Source organism: Sorex fumeus, unplaced genomic scaffold, assembly GCF_029834395.1.
Source record: "Sorex fumeus unplaced genomic scaffold, SorFum_2.1 ptg000047l, whole genome shotgun sequence".
NCBI classification, from domain to species: domain Eukaryota; kingdom Metazoa; phylum Chordata; class Mammalia; order Eulipotyphla; family Soricidae; genus Sorex; species Sorex fumeus.
The window spans coordinates 33420763-33439902 of record NW_026606104.1 but is presented as its reverse complement, the minus strand read 5'-3'; the positions used below and the strand labels follow the sequence as shown (position 1 = coordinate 33439902).

General features: G+C 49.8%; 1 protein-coding gene across 1 annotated transcript in view; it reads right to left on the bottom strand.

The window, feature by feature from the left end:
- The window catches only part of FHAD1 (forkhead associated phosphopeptide binding domain 1), a 118990-nt gene that overhangs the window by 60335 nt on the left and 39515 nt on the right, over positions 1–19140 (bottom strand). Inside the window, exons 6-11 of the mRNA XM_056122915.1 lie at positions 15848–16078; positions 11958–12081; positions 8212–8342; positions 5235–5324; positions 3575–3676; positions 1401–1508 (exon numbers count right to left, since the gene is read on the bottom strand). Coding sequence (XP_055978890.1) covers positions 1401–1508; positions 3575–3676; positions 5235–5324; positions 8212–8342; positions 11958–12081; positions 15848–16078 — 786 coding nt within the window. The remainder of the gene's footprint in view (positions 1–1400; positions 1509–3574; positions 3677–5234; positions 5325–8211; positions 8343–11957; positions 12082–15847; positions 16079–19140) is intronic.

The window sequence follows — 19140 nt, the reverse complement described above, 5'->3', positions numbered from 1 at the left end:
AGTTCCTCTTCTAGGACTTCTTGGGGAGGCAGGGACAGTCCTGCTCAATGGCCCAGACCTGAAGTCACCTTTCCGGGGAGGGCAGGGAGAGCAGGAATGGGGAGATAAGAGGGTGGGGTGTGGGAGGGCCTGGTGCCCTTCCCTGGGGTCCCCACCCAAAAGAAACGGCTCACGCTTTCTTAGGGCTGGGCTCTATGCTGCGTTTCTGGGGGTCCTCCTGGGACCGCTGCCAAACTCATGACACAGGGCACAAACAACAGCTGCTTGTGCCCGTTAAGTCAGGAGTGTGGAGGGTGTGTGTGGGGGGGACCCCAAAGGGAGGCTCTTCTCTGCTTGTGCTGAGGGGCTGGCTCCAGAGAAAGGGAGCGGGGAGGGGGTGCTGTGGGAGGTGTTAGCATCTGTAAGTCAGCACCCGTGTTTAAGCGGGTGCACCCCTGAAACATGCCAGTCACAGTGCCTGGGCGCTTGGTCCTCATTTCCTGGAAAATCTTCCAGAGCTGGGCAGGTTGGGGGTGGGGGAGAGGCAGGTAAGGGCCCTAGGGATTGTGGATTTTAGATGGTTTTGGTGGTTTGCACATCTTTTGAGAATCCCAGTGAATGACTTGGAGATCCCTCCCCTGACATCCCCCAAGTAAAACACACACACACACACACACACACACACACACACACACACGCACACACGCACACACAGACATTTAGGGGTCCTGGGAACTGGGACTGTGAGGAGAAGAGGTGTGCTCCCCAGGGCTGTGCCGTTACTGCCCCTGACGCTCAGGGCTCCTGTCCTGCCCCCTGCCACCCTCCCTTGGCCTGTGGGAATGGGGTGCCTGGCCTCTCTGGGTCTGGTGTTCAGGAAGGGCCTCTGGGCCACTTTGGACCAGGGCATCAGCCAGGCTGGACTCTCACTGGCCTGCCTAGGGACCTCTATTGGGCAGGACGTGGATGTTCTAGGGTTTCGATTAATTAAGAGGAGCCTGTTTCCTAATGGGCCCTGACTGTGACATCTGCTATGGACACGGAGGAAAGAAAGATCGTGGTAAATGTCAGGACCAGGGTTGGGGCGGGGGGATGTGAGGGAGAAAGTGCTGGAAACAGCCCAGGGCTCTGAGAGGCTGTGAACCCCTCCCCTCAGGAACTGGTTCGGCAGTTACTGAGGCAGACCTGGGCGGGGACTGGTGGCTGGTCAGGTCCCAGCATCGGGACAGGCAAGGGAGCGGGCTCCCTGCAGAAACAAGCTGGTAGTCTTCTGGGCTGCCCCCAGGCCCACAGACATGGACCTTGGCTGTGCTCTTTCCTCATGGACCACCCCCACCTCCTCTCCCAACTGCCTCACCACCACCCCCGCACGGGGAAACCCCCGGGGAGGGACACAGGCCAGTGGAGGGGCCACTACCTACCTGACCCACTGCCCTCTCCAAATTGACTTTAATGAGGTTCTCTCTGCTCCCCATTTCTTGGAGCTGAAGCAATTTCCTCCTGGAATCCTCCTGCAGCTTCTCTTCAACCTGGAAGGATGAGGACAGCCCGCGCAGGCTGCTCATATGACCCCCTGTGACCGTCTAATGGCCGTGGGCAAGCACGGCGGGGCCAGCTGTGGCCCGTGTGTGTGCGTGTATGTGTGGGGGTGGGTCATGGGTGTCTGTGGGCTGGAAGCAGCCTCCCAAGAGGCTGTCCTGGTTGGCTGTCCTGGTTGGGGGGGGGGGGGGCAGGGGGCAGGAGCAGTGCACCCGGGGCTCAGCTGTGTCCTTTCCCGTCCCAGCCAACTCATGTGGCCTTGGGAAAGTGGATGTCACAGCTTTGGGAGCAGAGAAGGTCCTGGCACGCTCTCACAGAGTTACTGCAGAGACTCGGGATGTTTCCACAGTGCTCCCAGGGGCTCTGTGGTTGCTAGTTATCACTGCCCACTGGCCTTGCATCTGCCGCTGGCTCCCGGGCAGCTCCGCTCTGATTAGCCCTTCTAACTGGCCTTGGGTGGGGAGCGGGGAGGGGGGTCACTTGCTACATGGTTTATGACCCAAGTTGTTTGCTGTTATCACGTTGACCATGATCTGGGGAGGCTGGCCAGGCCATGCCCGTTAAAGAGGCCTTTACAGCGGGGAAAGCACGCCTCTTGTTTTTCAGTTTGCGAGAGCAGCACACTAGCAGAGCTAGAATGTTCCAGGCTACCCTCTGCTGGCCCTTCGGGTTCACTGCGGCTGTTCAGTTTAATTTTCCAGACAAGCAACAAGCCAGAGGCCCCTGCGGAGCTGAGGGCTGCTGGTAGGCGCTCACTCGGGAAATGAGGCAAAGGCTCCTTCAGCCGTGACAGGGTTTGGGGGTGAAGTGGTTTCTTGATCTGCTTATTAGGGGGCTGAAGGAGTAGTGGGCGGGGGCTGGAGGGGGGCGTCACACAGATGTAATCAAAGATCTAGCGATGCCCTTTCCAAGTTTACATCTGAGTCATATGATTGTGTTGCAACTCAGACTGTTACCTGGGAAAGCCATCTAACCTCGAGGGGGGTCTTAGCTTCCTCCCTGTGGGATCTCCCCCTGGGCTAAGCAGGCCTTAACATCCGTTTCAGCAGCCCTTCTCAGCAGCTGCCAAGGTACCCTGACCCCATCCTGCTGACGCTACTCTCTTCTGGGTCCCCCATCAACCCTGAAATGCAGTGCCACCTTCAGCAGCCCCTCCTGCTCCGCCCCTCACACAGTGTCTCGCATCAGCCCTCTGGTCCAATCTCCTGCCCTCTGCTCCTCCCTGAGGGGCTCAAACCTGGCCTCCTGGGCTCTGCACAGCTTCGAGGGCCAAGAGCCTGAGGCAGAGGAGCAGCTTATCTGCAGGAACCCCTGCAGGGACACAGAAGCTCCTCCTTGTCCTGGCACCAGCACCCAGGCAGCACCCCACCCCCCAGCTACCCCTACTAGCCCCCCCTTACCTTTGAGCCCTTGAACCCTGTATGTGTGTGTGTATGCGCGCGCGCGCGCACGCATGTGTGTGTGTGTGTGTGTTCAGACAGGGGACTGAACAGCAAATGTTTGCAAAGAGTGAAACCTTTTCATTGAATTTCCATGCACATAGCTGCCCATGTGCCACGTGACCCCCACTTGGCCATGCACCGACGGAGCAGCTCTAGGGGGAGCTACTTGCACTTGCTGCCCTGACTCTCTCATCTGTCAACCGGGAGCGAAATTTCTAGATCCCAGCCAGAGCCGTTGTGAAGTCGAGAGAGGTGCAGTGTTTGGTATAGTCTGGAGCTGCTGACTCTGTGACTATCACTCCCCCCGCTCCCCATCATTATTCATCACAAAGGCTATGAGAAGCCTAAAAGAGTCTAAATTTACACGCACCTCAGCACAGTCCCCAAAACGGAAAGTGGAAACTGGCACAGATGGAGGAATCCCTGAATCCACAGTTATGACTCGGTTATGAAACCCTCTCCCCATGAATGGAGGAATACTCAGACAGGAAAAGGAAACAACACAAAACACCAGGCGCACTTAAATTTGAATGCCAGTGAGAGGGCGGCAGTACTGATGCCCGGGGGTTTGGGTCGGTGCACCCCAGGGACCCCTGCCCCCAACCCCTGCCTACCTTGCTCTTCTCCCGGGTCCTGGAAGTCACAGTCGGCTCAGAACTGGTCTTCCGGAGCTCGCCCCGGAGTTTCTTTATTTCTTTCTCCAGGTCTTGGATTTGCTAAAAGAATTTCAACAGGAAAAGTCAGCTGCCTCAAGAGGAAGCCTTTGCGTCTGAAAGGTCAGAATTTTGGTAACTCACTTCACAGGGAACATGGAGGTGTGAAGCTAGGCCGGGCCTTTGCCGAACTCCTCCACCTGTGGCACAAAGTAGGTAGATGCCACGTGATCATCCCCCACCCCCACTACACCTTTTTCATTAGCCACGTCACTCTTGCCCCTGCCCAACATCAACACACACACACACACACACACACACACACACACACACACACACACACACTCTTCCCCAGTAGCCGTGGGAAATGCTAAGCACCAAGGAAAATGACTCCTTCCTTCCTGAGATCAGCATGGAGCCTGGATTCAACAGAACAAGAGATCCACCAGCAGGGCAGAACCTCTCCTCTTGGGGTGTTACTTGGAGAGCAATCTCAACAAGGCTGTTGATCAGACACGACGGGCACAGCTCAGAATGAAGACACTTTGAAACAGAAGTGCTCCTGGTGGGGAGAAGAAGCAGGTGCCCATTGCATGTCCAGGGGCCCGGGTGCCCCAGAGAAAGGACAGAGCTTGCAAGGCATCCTTTGGCTCAGGGAAGAAATATTTTTCATTTTTAATGGCTGTATTTTCTTGGATTTTTTTTTTGATAGTTACTTTTTTTTAAAAGTGAGTGCTATCTTTTTTGTAAAGGGGTGGGGAAGGGCTTGTATTTAAAAATTGTACCAGGGAAATTAAAAAAAGAAACAGTGCCAGAGACATAGTATCCCAGGTAAGGTGCTGACTCACATGTGGCTGTGGTCTGGGTTCAAATCCCCTGCACCGCTTATGGTTACTGTACTGCCTGTGGTCACTGTCGAGGGTCCTGAGCAGAGTCAGGGATACCTCTGAGCACTTCTAGGTGTGTTCCCAAAGAATACAAACAAATACACAAACAAAAACCTTTGGGGCAGGAGAAAGGGGTTAAGGACACTGCACGTGACTGACCCTAGTTTTGAACAAACAAAAAAGTTGGTGTGGGAGCCAGTGAGAGGGCACAGGCCTTGCATGTGAGGGTCCTGGGTTCCACCCAGTGCCACACGCTCCCTCCACCCCAGCACTACTGACTGCGGTCTGGTGCTCCTGAGCACTGTCAGATATAGCCCCAATGATACCACCCAAAATACCAAAGAATTGGTGTGAAAGGGCTGCATTTCCATGAAATTACTTCAGGAAGAATTTTGTGTCTCTCATAGTCTTTGTGTGACCCGGTGAGGCTGTCTGGAAGTCCCAGGTCCAGAGCAGGGTGTCAGAGGGCATTTCCAGGAGCAGGTGGGGGCCAACGGCCACATTTGATCTCTGACCTCCGACCTCTTGTCTCCATCTGAATCCCAGCCCAGTCCTGGGGGGAAGCTGGTGAGGGAGTGAGTCAAGTGTCCAGATTCCCAGGAGGGTGTTTTCGTAGACTCTTCAACAGCCCATCTCTTCCTTGAACCCGGGGCAGCAAAGCAAAGAAATCTGAGGCCACAGTAATAATCCAACATTACGACGCTCAGAGCTAAGATCCCCCCAGCCAGACTCACACTTTTGTAGGTCTTCAGCTCTCTCTCCTGGGTATCCCGGCGCTCCTTCTCAGCATCTTCCTTTTGTAACTCATCTTTCAGCGCTGAGCACTGTGGAGAAAGGGGGGACACAGAGGCCCAGGTCACCTACGTGAGGCCAGAGTCTGGGGGTATGTGGAGGGAGGGCCTAAGTTCCCACGGTTGCCTGTGCAGAGTTTCCTGCTGTGTGTCCGGAATTCTGAGAGGTGAGGTTGAGTGTGTCTGGTGGACGCCTGGGCCCCAGGTGGCCCCTGCACCACGTCTCTTGTGAGCTCTGAGGAAAGCGGGCAGGGAAAAACCAGCTGGGAGAGTCTGGGTGCTCCTAGGAGTAACTGGGTGCTTTTTCTCTTGAACCAGCAAAGGGGGGTCTCAGGACTCCTGCGGGAGGGGGGTGGAGACTGGGGCTCTTACAAGGCCCTTTGTCTAAGATGGGGCTGCTACAGGGGGAGGCAGCCACCAGGAAGCCCTTCAGGGTTAATTCAGCAAAAGAAAATGGCATGGAGGACATCATGGACTCCCCTCCCCTCCCTTTCCCTCCCCTTCTCCAATCCCCTTCTCCTCCAATCCCCTTCTCCTTCCTTCCTTCCTTCCTTCCTTCCTTCCTTCCTTCCTTCCTTCCTCCCTCCCTCCCTCCCTCCCTCCCTCCTTCCTTCCTTTCTTCCTTCCTTCCTCTTTCCCTCCCTCCTTCTCTCCCTCTCTCTCCCTTCCCTTCCCTTCCCTTCCCTTCCCTTCCCCCTTTTCCTCTCCCTTCTCTTCCCCTCTCCTCCCTTCCCTTCCCTTCCCTTCCCTTCCCTTCCCTTCCCTTCCCTTCCCTTCCCTTCCCTTCCCTTCCCTTCCCCTTCCCTTCCCTTCCCTTCCCTTCCCTTCCCCCTTTTCCTCTCCCTTCCTCTCCCTTCCCTTCCCTTCCCTTCCCTTCCCTTCCCTTCCCTTCCCTTCCCTTCCCTTCCCCCTTTTCCTCTCCCTTCTCTTCCCCTCTCCTCCCTTCCCTTCCCCTCCCCTCCCCTGCCCTCCTCTTTCCTCTCCCCCCCCCCCCCGCCAGGAACCAGCTCCTCATGAACAAAAATAAAAGAGGAAAAAGCATGGGGAATTAGGGGGCTAACACCCTCATGGACTAAGTGCCCCAGTTATCCTTCATGTGAGTATTTATGGCTTAGAACCAGTAATCATTAAAAGAAGAACAACACTTAGGTGCCTACCTACCCTGCGCACCCCTGACTTGGGGCCTCCAAACAAAAACAAACAGAATTCCACTTTGGGCTGGGAATGTTGCTCAGCAGTAAAACACTTGTTTTGCACACACCCAGCCCTGGGGCTCCATCCTGGCACCACATGCCCATACCCTGCCACAGCAATGGCACGTATGGTCCTGAGGGTGTCAAGGACCTCAGGATGTGGGCATTGAACCATGCAGCCCAGCTGGCTGAATATCACTAGGCATCACCCCTGGGCCTCCTGAGTACTACCTGGGCTCTACCTTTGTTCTATATTACCTACACTTCTCCTTTACTTTTCCTTCCTCTCCGTTTCCTTCCTTCCCTCCCGCCCTCCCTCCCTCCCTCCTCCCTCCCTCCCCTTCCCTTCCCTCCCCTCCCCTCCCCTCCCCTCCCCTTCCCTTCCCTTCCCTTCCCTTCCCTTCCCTTCCCTCCCCTCCCCTCCCCTCCCCTTCCCTTTCCTTCCCTTCCCTCCTCTCCCCTCCCCTTCCCTTTCCCCTCTCTTCCTCCCTTTCCTTTCCTTCTCTTTTTATTCCCTTCCCTTCTCTTTGTATTACCTTCACTCTGCATTATCTTCACTCTCTCCCTCCCTCCCTCCCTCCCTCCCTCCCTCCCTCCCTCCTTTCTTTCCTTCCTCCCTCACTTCCTCCCTTTCCCTTTCCCTCTCCCTTCCCTTCCCATATAATTAATGGGAAAAAATTGTGCAAAGTTGTAGAGTATAAATTCACAAAGATCTTATTTTGGATGCTAATAGATGTGTTCGCTGTTGGGATTGTCTGTCTGTCCTGTCCTCCCATTGCTCATCAATTTGCTCGAGAGGGCCAAGTAACGTTACTGTCACGGGTAGCTTGCCAGGCTTTGCCGCGCAGGCGAGATACTCTGGGTAGCTTTCGGGGGCTCTCCAAGAGGGGCAGAGTAAATAAACCCGGCTTGACCTGGCTGGCTGTGTGCAAGGCAAACGCCCTACTGCTGTGCTATCACGCATGGCAAACGCCCTACTGCTGTATTATAGAGGGCTGGAGCAATAGCACAGCAGTAGGGCATTTGCCTTGCACGTGGCCGACATGGCCCACTGGAATTCGATTCCTCTGCCCCTCTCGGAGAGCCCGGCAAGCTACTGAGAGTATCTTGCCTGTGCGGCAAAGCCTGGCAAGCTACCCGTGAGGTACTCGATATGCCAAACACAGTAACACAAGGCTCACGACGGAGAAGTTACTGGGCCCACTCCAGCTGTTGGGATTAAGCAAATGAATTTATAATTGGGGTTAAGAGCTGGATTTGAGGGCTGGAGCAATAGCACAGCAGGTAGGGCATTTGCCTTGCTCAAAACTGACCCGGATTCGATTCCCAGCATCCCATATGCGCCCCCACCCCCAGCACTGCCAGGAGTAACTCCTGAGTGCAGAGTCAGGAGTAACCCCTGAGCATTACCAGGTGTGACCCCAAAAAGCAAAAAAAAAACAAAACAAATAAACAAACAAAAGAGCAGGATTTGAACACAACTTTTGCTTATTTGGTGTTACATATCTGAAGCTCTTTGAAAAGTTGCAAAGAACCTGCCCCTCATTCTTAGTCTGGGGGGGCAGTGTTGGTCCACTCAAAGGGGCACTGGACTCAGCCACTAGCCGTAAGGAAAGGGAGGGCAGTGGCTTTTACAGCCAGGGCCCAGGCCAGTGCGCGTGCCTGGAGGTCACCTTCTTTGCTTTTCCGTGACAGCCACAAGCAGTGATGGCCACAACAACACTCACTCTGGAGGTCAGGGCATGAAGCTGATGGTCCTTTTCTTTGTTCTCTCTTTTCAGTTGATTCACCTCCTGTCTTAGCTGTTGAACCTGCTCATCCCTTGCTAACATATCTTTTTGCAAAGATGACACCAATTCTGTAAAACAAAACAAAACAAACAAAACCCACAAAATATAGACAGAGGTCAAAGAGGCAGTAAAAATCATTCTCCTAGTCACCAAGGTCAGTCAATTGACAAGGAGCCCCTTCTGAGGCCCTGTGCACATCGTGGAGGTCACTTCCAAGGAATGCAGAGCTAGAGTGAAGGGTGGAGGAGGGGGTGGTTCAAATCTATGGACAATCCTATGATTAAAAATGAAAAAGCTAAAAAAAAACCACACACACAAGCTTTGTTCCCATGCTCGGGGAGAGTCTACACAGAGTCAGCAGGAGGCAACCCCCTAGGTCTGCAGGAACGTTCTTCTCCAGAGACCAAGGTTGGGCGTGTGGTGGAGGGCACCTGTCCGGGACCCCTGATGGGTGGGTGGATTCACACTCTTTTTAGTTTGGTCCCAACCACTCACTAACTTGGTGGTTTTAGGCAAGTGATTTCACCTCCTGCTGCTTTGTCCCCCCCAGAGAGTGGTTATTAGGGGAAAGGAGATGGTGTCTATAAAGAACAGAGTGGAAGGGTTAACTTAAGCAGTGTCAGCGACGGGGATAGCTGAATTCTAAAAAGGGCCCAGATGGGGGCCGGAGTGATAGTATAGTGAGTTGGGGGCTTGTCTGGCATGTGGCAGTTCTGGAGTTCAATCTCCAGCTACCTCATATACCCAAAACCAATGTGGCCCCAGAGATTGCTGCCGCCTAGAAGTCAGTCTCGTGCGAGCTCCCTTCCCGTCATGACAAGAGCTGACTTGTGTCACCAGTATGAGACTGATGCTGTAAAAATGAGGGCAGGTGGTGTTCATACTGCTTCTTGACAGGACAGCTTCCTTTGCCTCTCTCAGTTCATTCCCTCTAGCAAAACCAACCGTCATGTCTTCAAGACACCTCAGTGGCCCCAGTGAGAGGCCCCTTTGGGAAAGGATGAGGCCTTCAGGTAAGAGTCACACCAGTGATCCCCTCTGGGAGGGCGTCATCCAGCTGCCACCAAGACTTGACTGCAGCCCATGAGTGCTCATGAGCCAGAACTGAGTTCTTCACCCAAGGACAGTAGAGACAAGGGCCAGGAAGATTGCTCCGTGTTTGGAAGCCTGCCTCATGAGCTGGGGAGAAGGCAGCTGGGATAGGGAAGGGATCACTAAGTCAATGAGGGTTGTAAGGATTGCTCAGGATGGGAGATGTGTGCTGAAAATAGATAAAGGACCAAACATGATAGCTTCTCAGTATCTGTATTGCAAACCATAATGCCCAAAGGGGGGGGGGGGAGAGAGAGAGAGAGAGAGAGAGAGAGAGAGAGAGAGAGAGTGAGTATGGGAGAAACTATCTGCCATAGAGGCAGAGGGAGGGTTGGAATATGTGTGTGGGGTACTGGAGACATTGGTGGTGGAAATGTGCACTGGTGGAGAGATGGGTGCTTGATCATTGTATGACTGAAACTCAAACATGAAAGCTTTGTAACATCTCATGGTGTTAAATAAAAAAAAAAATATATATATAAAATCCCAGGGATGGTTGAAAACTAACAAAAATCACAAACAAACAAGCAAGCAAGCAAACAAAAAGATATTACCTCACACCAGTGAGAATGGCATATATTAAAAAGTCTGAAAGTAGATTAAAAAAAAAACTGAGTCCTTCCCACCCAGCCCCCAAATTCCTAACAAACAACAGAAACTGAGTGATAGACTTTTTTTTTTCAATGAACACTAGGTGGTATTTCATCCTGCCACATTTTGGTATGACTTGTTATGTAGCAATGGATGCAAATGCACGACTTCATGATCATGTTGAAGAAGAAGAGGAGGAAGGACCCAAACTGAAGTGGGAAAAATTCTCTTGGGTGGTCCTTTTCTACTTTTTGCTGGATGTGTGGTGCTGGTGGAAGATGCTCAGGGCTTACTCCTGGTTCTGTGCTCAGGACACCATACATGGTGCTGGATAGCGAACGTGGGTTACAGGAATTCCGGGCTAGAGTCTTAACCCTTGTACTATCTCTCCAGCCTTAGGAAGTTCTTCTCTTGGGAACAGGCCAGGCTCAGTTTCAGTGGTGGGCACTGAGCAGGAAGGAACTGAATAGCATTTTAGCAGAGAGTCTGTCCTAGGATGCAGCTGGGTTACCTGGAAGTGTATGTGTGGGGGTGTCTCTCTTGGGGGCTTCTCTTCAGGCTGTTAGGTGGGGTGGGAGCCAGTGTCTATCTAGAGCACTGTGGGCCCTTGGGATAGTCCAAGAGGACTACAGGTGAAAACTATGGTTGGGGGTCACGGCGTGAGATGAGGGAGCCAACTGGTAGGATGGAGAGGAGGGCACAGGGAGGTAAAGGGGCCAGAAGGGGCATCTGCTGCAGATGCCCTACCTATCCCAAGGCCTCTCATTCCACCTGGTATGAGCAGGGAGAGGACGCCGGCTCTGCTCCTGTCCCAAACAGCTGGAGACCCGAAGGGCCTCACTGCACACCCTGGGGTTCTCTCTGTGAGCACCTTTGTCCTCCCTGGCATTTTAATTTAAATACAATAAAATGGTTCCCTGGCACTCCATATGGACCCCTGAGCACACAGCACCAGGAGTAAGTCCTGGCTTACTGATGGGAAAATGATGTTTAATCATTACTCTTTAATGATGTGAGGGGAATGAGCCCGTTGTGTCTGATCAACAGCCCTGTTGAGATTGTTCTCCAAGTAACACCCCAAGAGAGAGGCTCTGCCCTGCTGGTGGATCTCTTGTTCTGTTGAATCTCTTGTTCTGTTCTCAGAAGAAAAGGATTGTTTTCCTTGACCCAGAACTTCCTGTGGCTAACTAGAGGGGGTTAGGGGTGGTGACGGTCACGTGGCATCTACTTCGTGCCACAGACAGCGGAGTTCAGCGAAGGACCGGCCACGCTTCGCACCTTGATGAATCCCGTAAAGTGAGTTACCAAAATTCCTACCTTTCAGTCCCAAGTGCTTCCCCTCGGGGCAGCTGACTTTTTTTTTCCCTGTTGAAATTCTTTCATGTATGGTTCAAACTACCACCCCATACCACCCCCCAGGAAAGAAAAAAGCAAAGAAGAGAACTGTCCAAGAGCGTTCCCCTCTACCACCACAGCCTTTCAGACCACTCCCTACTCTTCCTCAGCGTAACCATGCAATCATGCATTTGGACGCACTGCGACTTACTAGGACACCCCTGGATGACAAGCAAATGCCTCACAGACCTTGGGTATCCCAGTATCTGACTCTATCCCTTCAGTGTGGGAAAGGGGCAGTGGGGGTGCAGGGCACTGTGGGGGCTCTTGCCCCAAGGAGAAGGCATTTATTGAATTACCTACCAGAGAGCGCTCCATGGACTGACTGAGCAGTTTGTGTGAGAAGATCCAGGAGTGGATCCCTGGCACCACATAGTCTCCCCTCCCCCTGTCTCCTAGCACCTCTGGGAGTGACCCCTGAGCACTGCAGAGAGTGCTTTGCACACAGCCTGCCCTCCCAATCTGAGTAGTTATCGGGATCAAATTTGAGCCAGGTCCTGCCCTAGGATAATGAACTCTCATGCAGATGAGCTGGGCTCAGTGAGCGAACGCGGCGGTGCGTGACTGGGAGGTCACCCTGGCTTACCCCACACCACAGAGCTCACCTGCCGTGAGGGCATGGTCCTTCTTCAAGTTCTCGCCCTGGTTCTTCAGGCTTGAGATCTCGGTGTTCCTCTCAGACAGGCTCTGGCACAGCATCTGGTTGTAGCCTTTCTGCAGGGTGCTTATCTGAGGGAGGAGGCCACATGATCAGAGGGGCCAGCACAGGCCTGCAAGATGCATCCATGCTTCCCCAAGGCAGGATAAGGGTTTGTATCCATCTTCACTTGGAGTGTTGGGGAAAACCAAGAGCTTTTCATTTCAGCAAGCTTTTCATTTCTTTCAGGGACCACCATTTTATGGGCAATTATGATGTTGAGCGAATTATGGTTTGCTCCCAAGAGGTCTAGAGTGAATGCTTTGCATGTGGGAGGTCTGGGGCCCATCCCCAGCACCACACGGCGCCCCACACATCATGAGTAACCCCTGAACCTTTTAATTGTGTTTTTTTAAGGGGGACCCCACACTTGGCGATGCTCAGGGGTTACTCCTGGCTCTGCACTCAGGAATAATTACTCGTGGCAGTGCTTGGGGGACCATATAGGATACTGGGGATTGAACCTGGGTGGGTCACCTGCAAGGAAAATGCCCTACCCTCTGTGCTATCTCTCCGGCCACCACTACCACTCCCCTCTCCTGCACCTTTTTTTTATCTTTGGATCCACCAAGTACAGCTGTCAGTGACAATACCCAATTCTGTGAATCTCCCCTCTAGACAGACCATCCCGGGGTTCCAGGCCGTCTGATATTAACTGCATTAAAAGTTCAAAGGAAGGAGGAGATGGCTACAAATATAATTTCTTCGGTGATCACAGCAATCCTTTATTTCTCAGAGAATACTCCAGGGAGTATTGCAGCCCTTAAAAGGAATCTTGGCTAACAAGAGGGTCAGGGAGCCTGGCCACCAGATGGCGCTCCGAGTCCTTGTTTCTGGTTTTTCAGGACCGGCATGGGGTCTGTCATTCTTCCAGCTGCAGAATTACTGCCCTGGGGCATGGAGATTCCACAGGTTTTCTGGCTCACTTTCTTACCACCATGGTTCAAGTTCTGTGACTTTGGGGTCTTTTGCACTTACATTTTCCCCTCTGGAGCATCTGGAAGCATGAGGGAAGGGGTATTTGGTAGAAGTTCGTGCCCGCAGCCCCCACTCTGTGCCAATACCTGGGCATGTTAAGTACTTTGGAAAGTTTGAGTGTAAAATATTATTTTACCTCTCACTGTTCTCTGTGGGGGGGCAGGGTTGCAAGTTTCCCATAAGTGGTACTTGGAGCAGTTGGTTGTTTTTTTTAAACAAACAAACAAACAAACAAACAAACAAACATTTCTAGTTCTCAACTTCATTTGCAAGATACCAGAAGCACACCATACAGTGACAAATTTCCAGGGCGAACAGGCAAGAACTCTTACTCCCCCTACATATTCCAGTACTTCTGGTAGGTAAAGAAATATTTCAATCTAAGTCTCAGAGTTTCCAGAATTCAGATTGTGGGCAAACGGCAAAAAGTCTTCACACCTCTTCCTGACTTTTTAATCCCCAAACAAATACCCGTGTTGTCTACAACTGGCATAAATCCCAGGGTGTTTAATGTCTGTTATACTATGCAATAAAATGGGCGCTGACTCGTAAGAAAGTTAATAGTGCTAGGAGGAGTGATTGCTTCAAGATAATCATTTCACTGCTCATTAGCACGGGCAGGCAAGAGCTCTGGGATGTGAGCATTTTCTAGCGAGATTGTAGCAGATCGAAGACCTCTGAGAGCAAATCGTTATGCGTGTGGCTTCAGGAGAACCGGAGAGAACGTGTAAGTAATCAGAACAATAAATCAGCCTGTCATGTGGCTTCTATTACCTCTAGCTGAATGCTCTGCATGCAGAAGGGTATTTAAGGAACTCCAGTGTGAGTGGATGAAACTCGCTTTGAGTTTAGACCAATGGCAGCCGATGTGCCTTGTTATAAAATACTCTCAGTTGTGAGTGATGATCAAGGGGAGGTGACAGTATGATGAATCAGAGCAATTATTTCTAGATAATTTCTTTGTAAGGATCCATTTCCCGAGCGATCACTCACCATTTAAAACAATACTCTGATTTGACCTGCTGACATGCAATGATATGAATAAATCATTCATCCCTGTCCGTTACCTGGGCAAGAAATGCTCAAGAAAGCTCTGAAATGGGAGAATAATTTAAAATATATATAAATATTATCCGGTGGCCAAATCTGGTTCAGATAAAGGAAGAGATGGTCACCCACGAGTTAGCTACATATCAAGAGGGCTAGGAAAGGTTCTTTAGGACCTGCTACTTTTGCTGTTTTTCTAAATAATCAAAGTCAAGGAGCATCATTTGCTCATTTAAATATTTGAGCATATGAGTATTTATTTATTTCTTCTTCTTCTTCTTCATTAGTACATAACTAGGAGAAAGCAAAGAATATGCCTCCCTTGTTGTCTGGTGAATTACCAGAGTTTGGAAGAGGACGCGGCATAGGATAGGTACCCAACAAATATTTGTTTGAACACATCCATCAGGAGTGGATACGTGCATGAATGAGTGGGTGGGAGGATGAAAGAGAGGATGTGTTGGTAGATATATGCATGAATAAATACATGCATGAATAGCAGAGGTAGATGGGTAGGTGGGTGGATAGGGTGGGGGATGGATGTGTAGGTGTGTGAGTTAGATGAATGAATTGATGGATGGGTGGATAGGTGGAGGATGGGTAGGTGAATGGGTGAATGGATGCATGCAAAGATACATGAATAGGATCAGTGGATGAGTAGGTGGGTAGATGGATGGTAGGTGGGTGGATGAAGGGAGGCTAGATGACTGGATGGAGGGAGAAACAATTCTATCAGAATTCTGGAACTTAACTGGTCATGTCTGCCCTCATAGAATTTAAATTCTTCTGGAATCCTCTAGGTCCAACATACACCACTTTTGTTCTTTCTAAAGGCAGCATTTCTAGGACTTATATTGTATACTTTGAATTGGTTACAGAAGAGAAAGGCAGGAAACAGGGAACCAGAAATCAGAGCACCAAGCATTATGCAGTGATACTGGAAATCATCAGTGGTCGATTTCTTTTCTTTTTAAAAACCAGCTTTGTCGGGATAGAACTTACATATGAGATTAACAGCCAATGTTAAAGTAGTTCTTAAGGATGGGGGTGGGGGTCACAGGATCTAATTTCATGAGCAAATCCAGGAATTTCAGGTGGTAAACAGTTTGATGAAATTCTCTGTAAGTAAACCGGCAACTGCCTTCAGGATTTGGCAAAAGGGCTCAGACTTTGGAACACTGGAGGACTCTCTGTTCCCTGTCTAGCCAATCAGTGGCCACTCTTTCTTGTGGAGGCAGGTTGTGTGCGAGAGTTGGTCACATAAATGGCAGAGTTGAGTGGAATGAAGTAGTAGGGTTGGTGATACCTTGAGGTGTGCAAGGAGTGGGCTGGGGTGTAACTTGCACCATTGTGTGTGTGTGTGTGTGTGTGTGTGTAACTTTGCACACCAATTGCTGTGCAAGCTGTAGCAATTTCTGGACTTCTCTGAGCCAGCCTCAATCTCATCAACTGCAAAATAGTACATGTTAGAGGACTGCGAAGTTTAAAGAAGTGAATGCGTGGGGTTACAAACTTCATGTGCACAAGGCCCTCAGTAGGATCCTAAATCTATAAATAAGCATCCCAGCACTTGCCCTGTGCTTCTACGTGGCAGGTCCTCAATAAAATTAATGTTGTTCTTGCAAGCCTACACATCTGTGGAGTCCCTCATCCCCAGGTCTGTGCTCAGCTGACTTGAATACGCTGAATTTTTCTGAGGGCTACAGTGTCCCCTGGGCTCCCCGGAATCCCAGACTGCAAAAAGGCCCAGACTGGCGTGTCCCTGAGTCCTACCTGATTTTTCAAGCCCTGGATCTCTTTCTTCTTGGCCTCAATGTCTTCATCCAGCATCTTCTGTGAGGCCTCCCGCTCCTTCTGTCTGGAGCAGGTTGACTCGGACAGCTTCTGGGTCAGGCTGGCCATTTCGCTCTGCATGCTTGCTATCACGGCATCTTTGTACTTGGATTCAAGCTCAAAATCCGAGAGACGGCTGATTTCTTTTCCCATCAGCAGAATGATTTCATCCTGGGGAAAGAGCAGGTGGGAAGTTCGTAAGTTGTGGGTCCAGATGTGTAAAAGAAATGTAGGGAAAGTGTGCTGGGATTTCTTGGGGTGAGGGGTGGTGCTGAAGGCAGGGAGGGAGATAAAAGACAGACTTTGAAGGTTCTGATGATGAGTTTGAAAACCTCACAGGGACAGTGTTTGGTGAAAATGTCTTTTTAGCATACAGACATTTGTAGTGGGCGTTCAAAGTTCATAGGTCATGAAACTTTCTTTATCCCTGAAATGAAACTTTCATATTGAGAACCACCGAACCACCATCCCACTTGGAAACCTTGGTTTCTAGAAAGCTTAATTGTAATCAATTTTATTTACAATATTCTTGCTTCATATACTAGGGACCTAGAAAAAAAATAGTGAAATAACATTCTCTTTGATCCCGTTCTTACCTAAAATAGGGCCTTTTATTTTGGGGAGGAAAAAGTTTAAAATGTAATACATTCTAAGATGTTTCTTCTTTTTTCCCCCTCTCTCTGTCTCTTTTGGTTCTTCACAAGGAAACTTATTCCAGGTGACAGAATCAGGAAAGGAATGGTGGTTTCCCTGTGTGGTTCATGTAAACTTCAGGCTGGAGGGAAGCCAGCCAACAGACCTCACCACATGGAGCCTCAATCCAACCGTCTGTCTTTCTAAATCGAAAGCTCTGAAGCTGAAGAAAATGTGCTAGGCTTCCAAAAACAGTTTAAACAAAACAAAATCAAACCAAAAACTTTGTACTAGATGTCATCAATAAAATGCCAGGAGGACTGAGGGGAAAAAAAAATCCCAAAATTGTTTCCAAATACAAAATTTTGGCTTTTAAAGGAATTCCTCCTCTCCTAACAGTTTCCCATTGGTTGGAAGGAGGTGAATGGGCAATTTCCAGGCCAGTGAATTGCCTAAAGAGAGGCTCTATCAGCCTCGCTCCCCTCCAGCTCCCTGACTTGATGATGGATGGGGTTTTGGTCAAAGCCTGTCTGGCATTGCCCACTACTACCAAGGGTCTTCCTTGGTGTCCTTGAGAAACTTTGTGACTAATGTAAGAGGGAAAACATCAAACATAATTTGTATTCTAGAGCTGTTCCTGTTTCAGCCTATTGTGAGCCACCCAAGCTTCTAGGCACCCATTCCTCACACAACCACCATTTAAAAAAAAAAATTCTGGGAATGTTTATTGAGACACTGTGATTGATAGAGCTGTTCATAATAGAATTATTTCAGGCATAACAACAAGTCTCAAAAATGGAGACGTTACTGGGCCCGCTTGAGCAAATCGATGAACAACGGGGGGACAGTGACAGTGACATTCCAACCTCAATCCCAGCACCAATGTCCCCTTCTCTTCACCAGGCTCCCTCCCACCACCAAGCCTACCCGCTTGGCAGCCATGCACACTTATTTCATATTACTTGATCCAATAAAACTTAAAAGGAATGATAAATGGAATTATCAGACACTAAATCAATAAAAGTCAATTTGTGATGAACTGCTCTATGTTTTTCACCTTTCTTAATCTAGTAGAGAACAACCACATGCACCATTTATGAATGCCATACCCAATGCCGGATGGTGGGAAGTCAGTCTCTCCTGACCTTTAAAGGAGCTCTTTTAACATTTGTCAAACTGGTTTCAATACTCTACAAATTTCCTAAGCTTCTGCCAATCCATGAAGCTCTGCATATTTCCTTCAAATCTTAATGATAATTTAGCTGGACAGAGTATTCTTGGTGAGGTGTTCATTTCGTTGAGTTTTTTTTTTAAATTTTTATTAGTGAGACACCATGAGGTACAGTTGTAGACTCACAAATTTTTGTGCTTGGGTTTCAATTATACAATGATCAAATACCCATCCCTCCACCAGTGCCCATTTCCCACCACCACGGATCCCAGTATCCCTCCCACTCCCCATCCCCTCCATCCCACCCTGCCTCTGTGGCAGGGCATTCCCTTTTGTTCTCTCTCTCCTATTGGGTGCTGTGGTTTGCAGAAGAGGCATTGAGTGGCAATCATGTTTGGTCTATAGTCTACTTTCAGCATGCTTCTCCCATCCTGGGAGGATCCTCCCAACACCCTTTATTTGGTGCTCCCTTCCCTATCTGAGCTCCCTTTTCCCCTAGCATGTGTGGCTGGCCTCCAAGCCATGGAGCAAAGTTTTTAATACTATATCCTACCATACTCTTCTGGCTCAGAATCTCATTTGATAAGCTGTATATCTAATGAGCTTTCCTTTGTATATAAGTTCCTTTTATTGGATTTTGCTGCCTTCAATATTCTGTCTCTATCTTTGAATTTTGTCAATTTGAGTACAATGTGTCTTGGAGTTTTCCTAACTGGGTCTATTTTCACGGGGACCTTTTGGGTCTCCTGCATCTCGGTGCCTGTAATCCTCATCTCTGGGAAGTTCTTGTCAGTGATTTCTTTGAATGTTGTTTATTAATTACATTTGCCTTTCTGTTGTTCAGGGACTCCGATGGTTCTTATGTTGTTCCTCTTGAACCATCCCATACATCTCTGGTATGCTGTTCATTCCTTCTCAGACTCTTTTCTATACATACTGCTATTTCCTAGCAGTTTCCTCCTTCTCATCTTGGATTCCTTTTCGCTCAGCTTCTTTTTTTTATTGAATCACCATGAGAGAGTTACAAGCTTTCATGAGTTACAATCATACAATGATCAAACACCCATTCCTCCACCAGAGCACATCCCCCCATCACCAATCTCCCCAGTATACTCCTCCTTTCCCACCCTTCCCTGCCTCCATGACAGACAATTTTCCCCATACTCTCTCTCTACTTTTGGGCATTATGGTTTGCAATACAGATACTGAGAGGTTATCATGTTTGATCCTTTATCTACTTTCAGCACACATCTCCCATCCTGATCAATCCCTCTAACCATCATTGTCTTAGTGATCCCTTCTCTATTCCAGCTGCCTTCTCTCCCAGCTCCTGAGGCAGGCTTTCAACTGTGGAACAATCTTCCTGGCCCTTGTGTCTATTGTCCTTGGGTGTCAGTCTCATGTTATGTTATTTTATATTCCACAAATG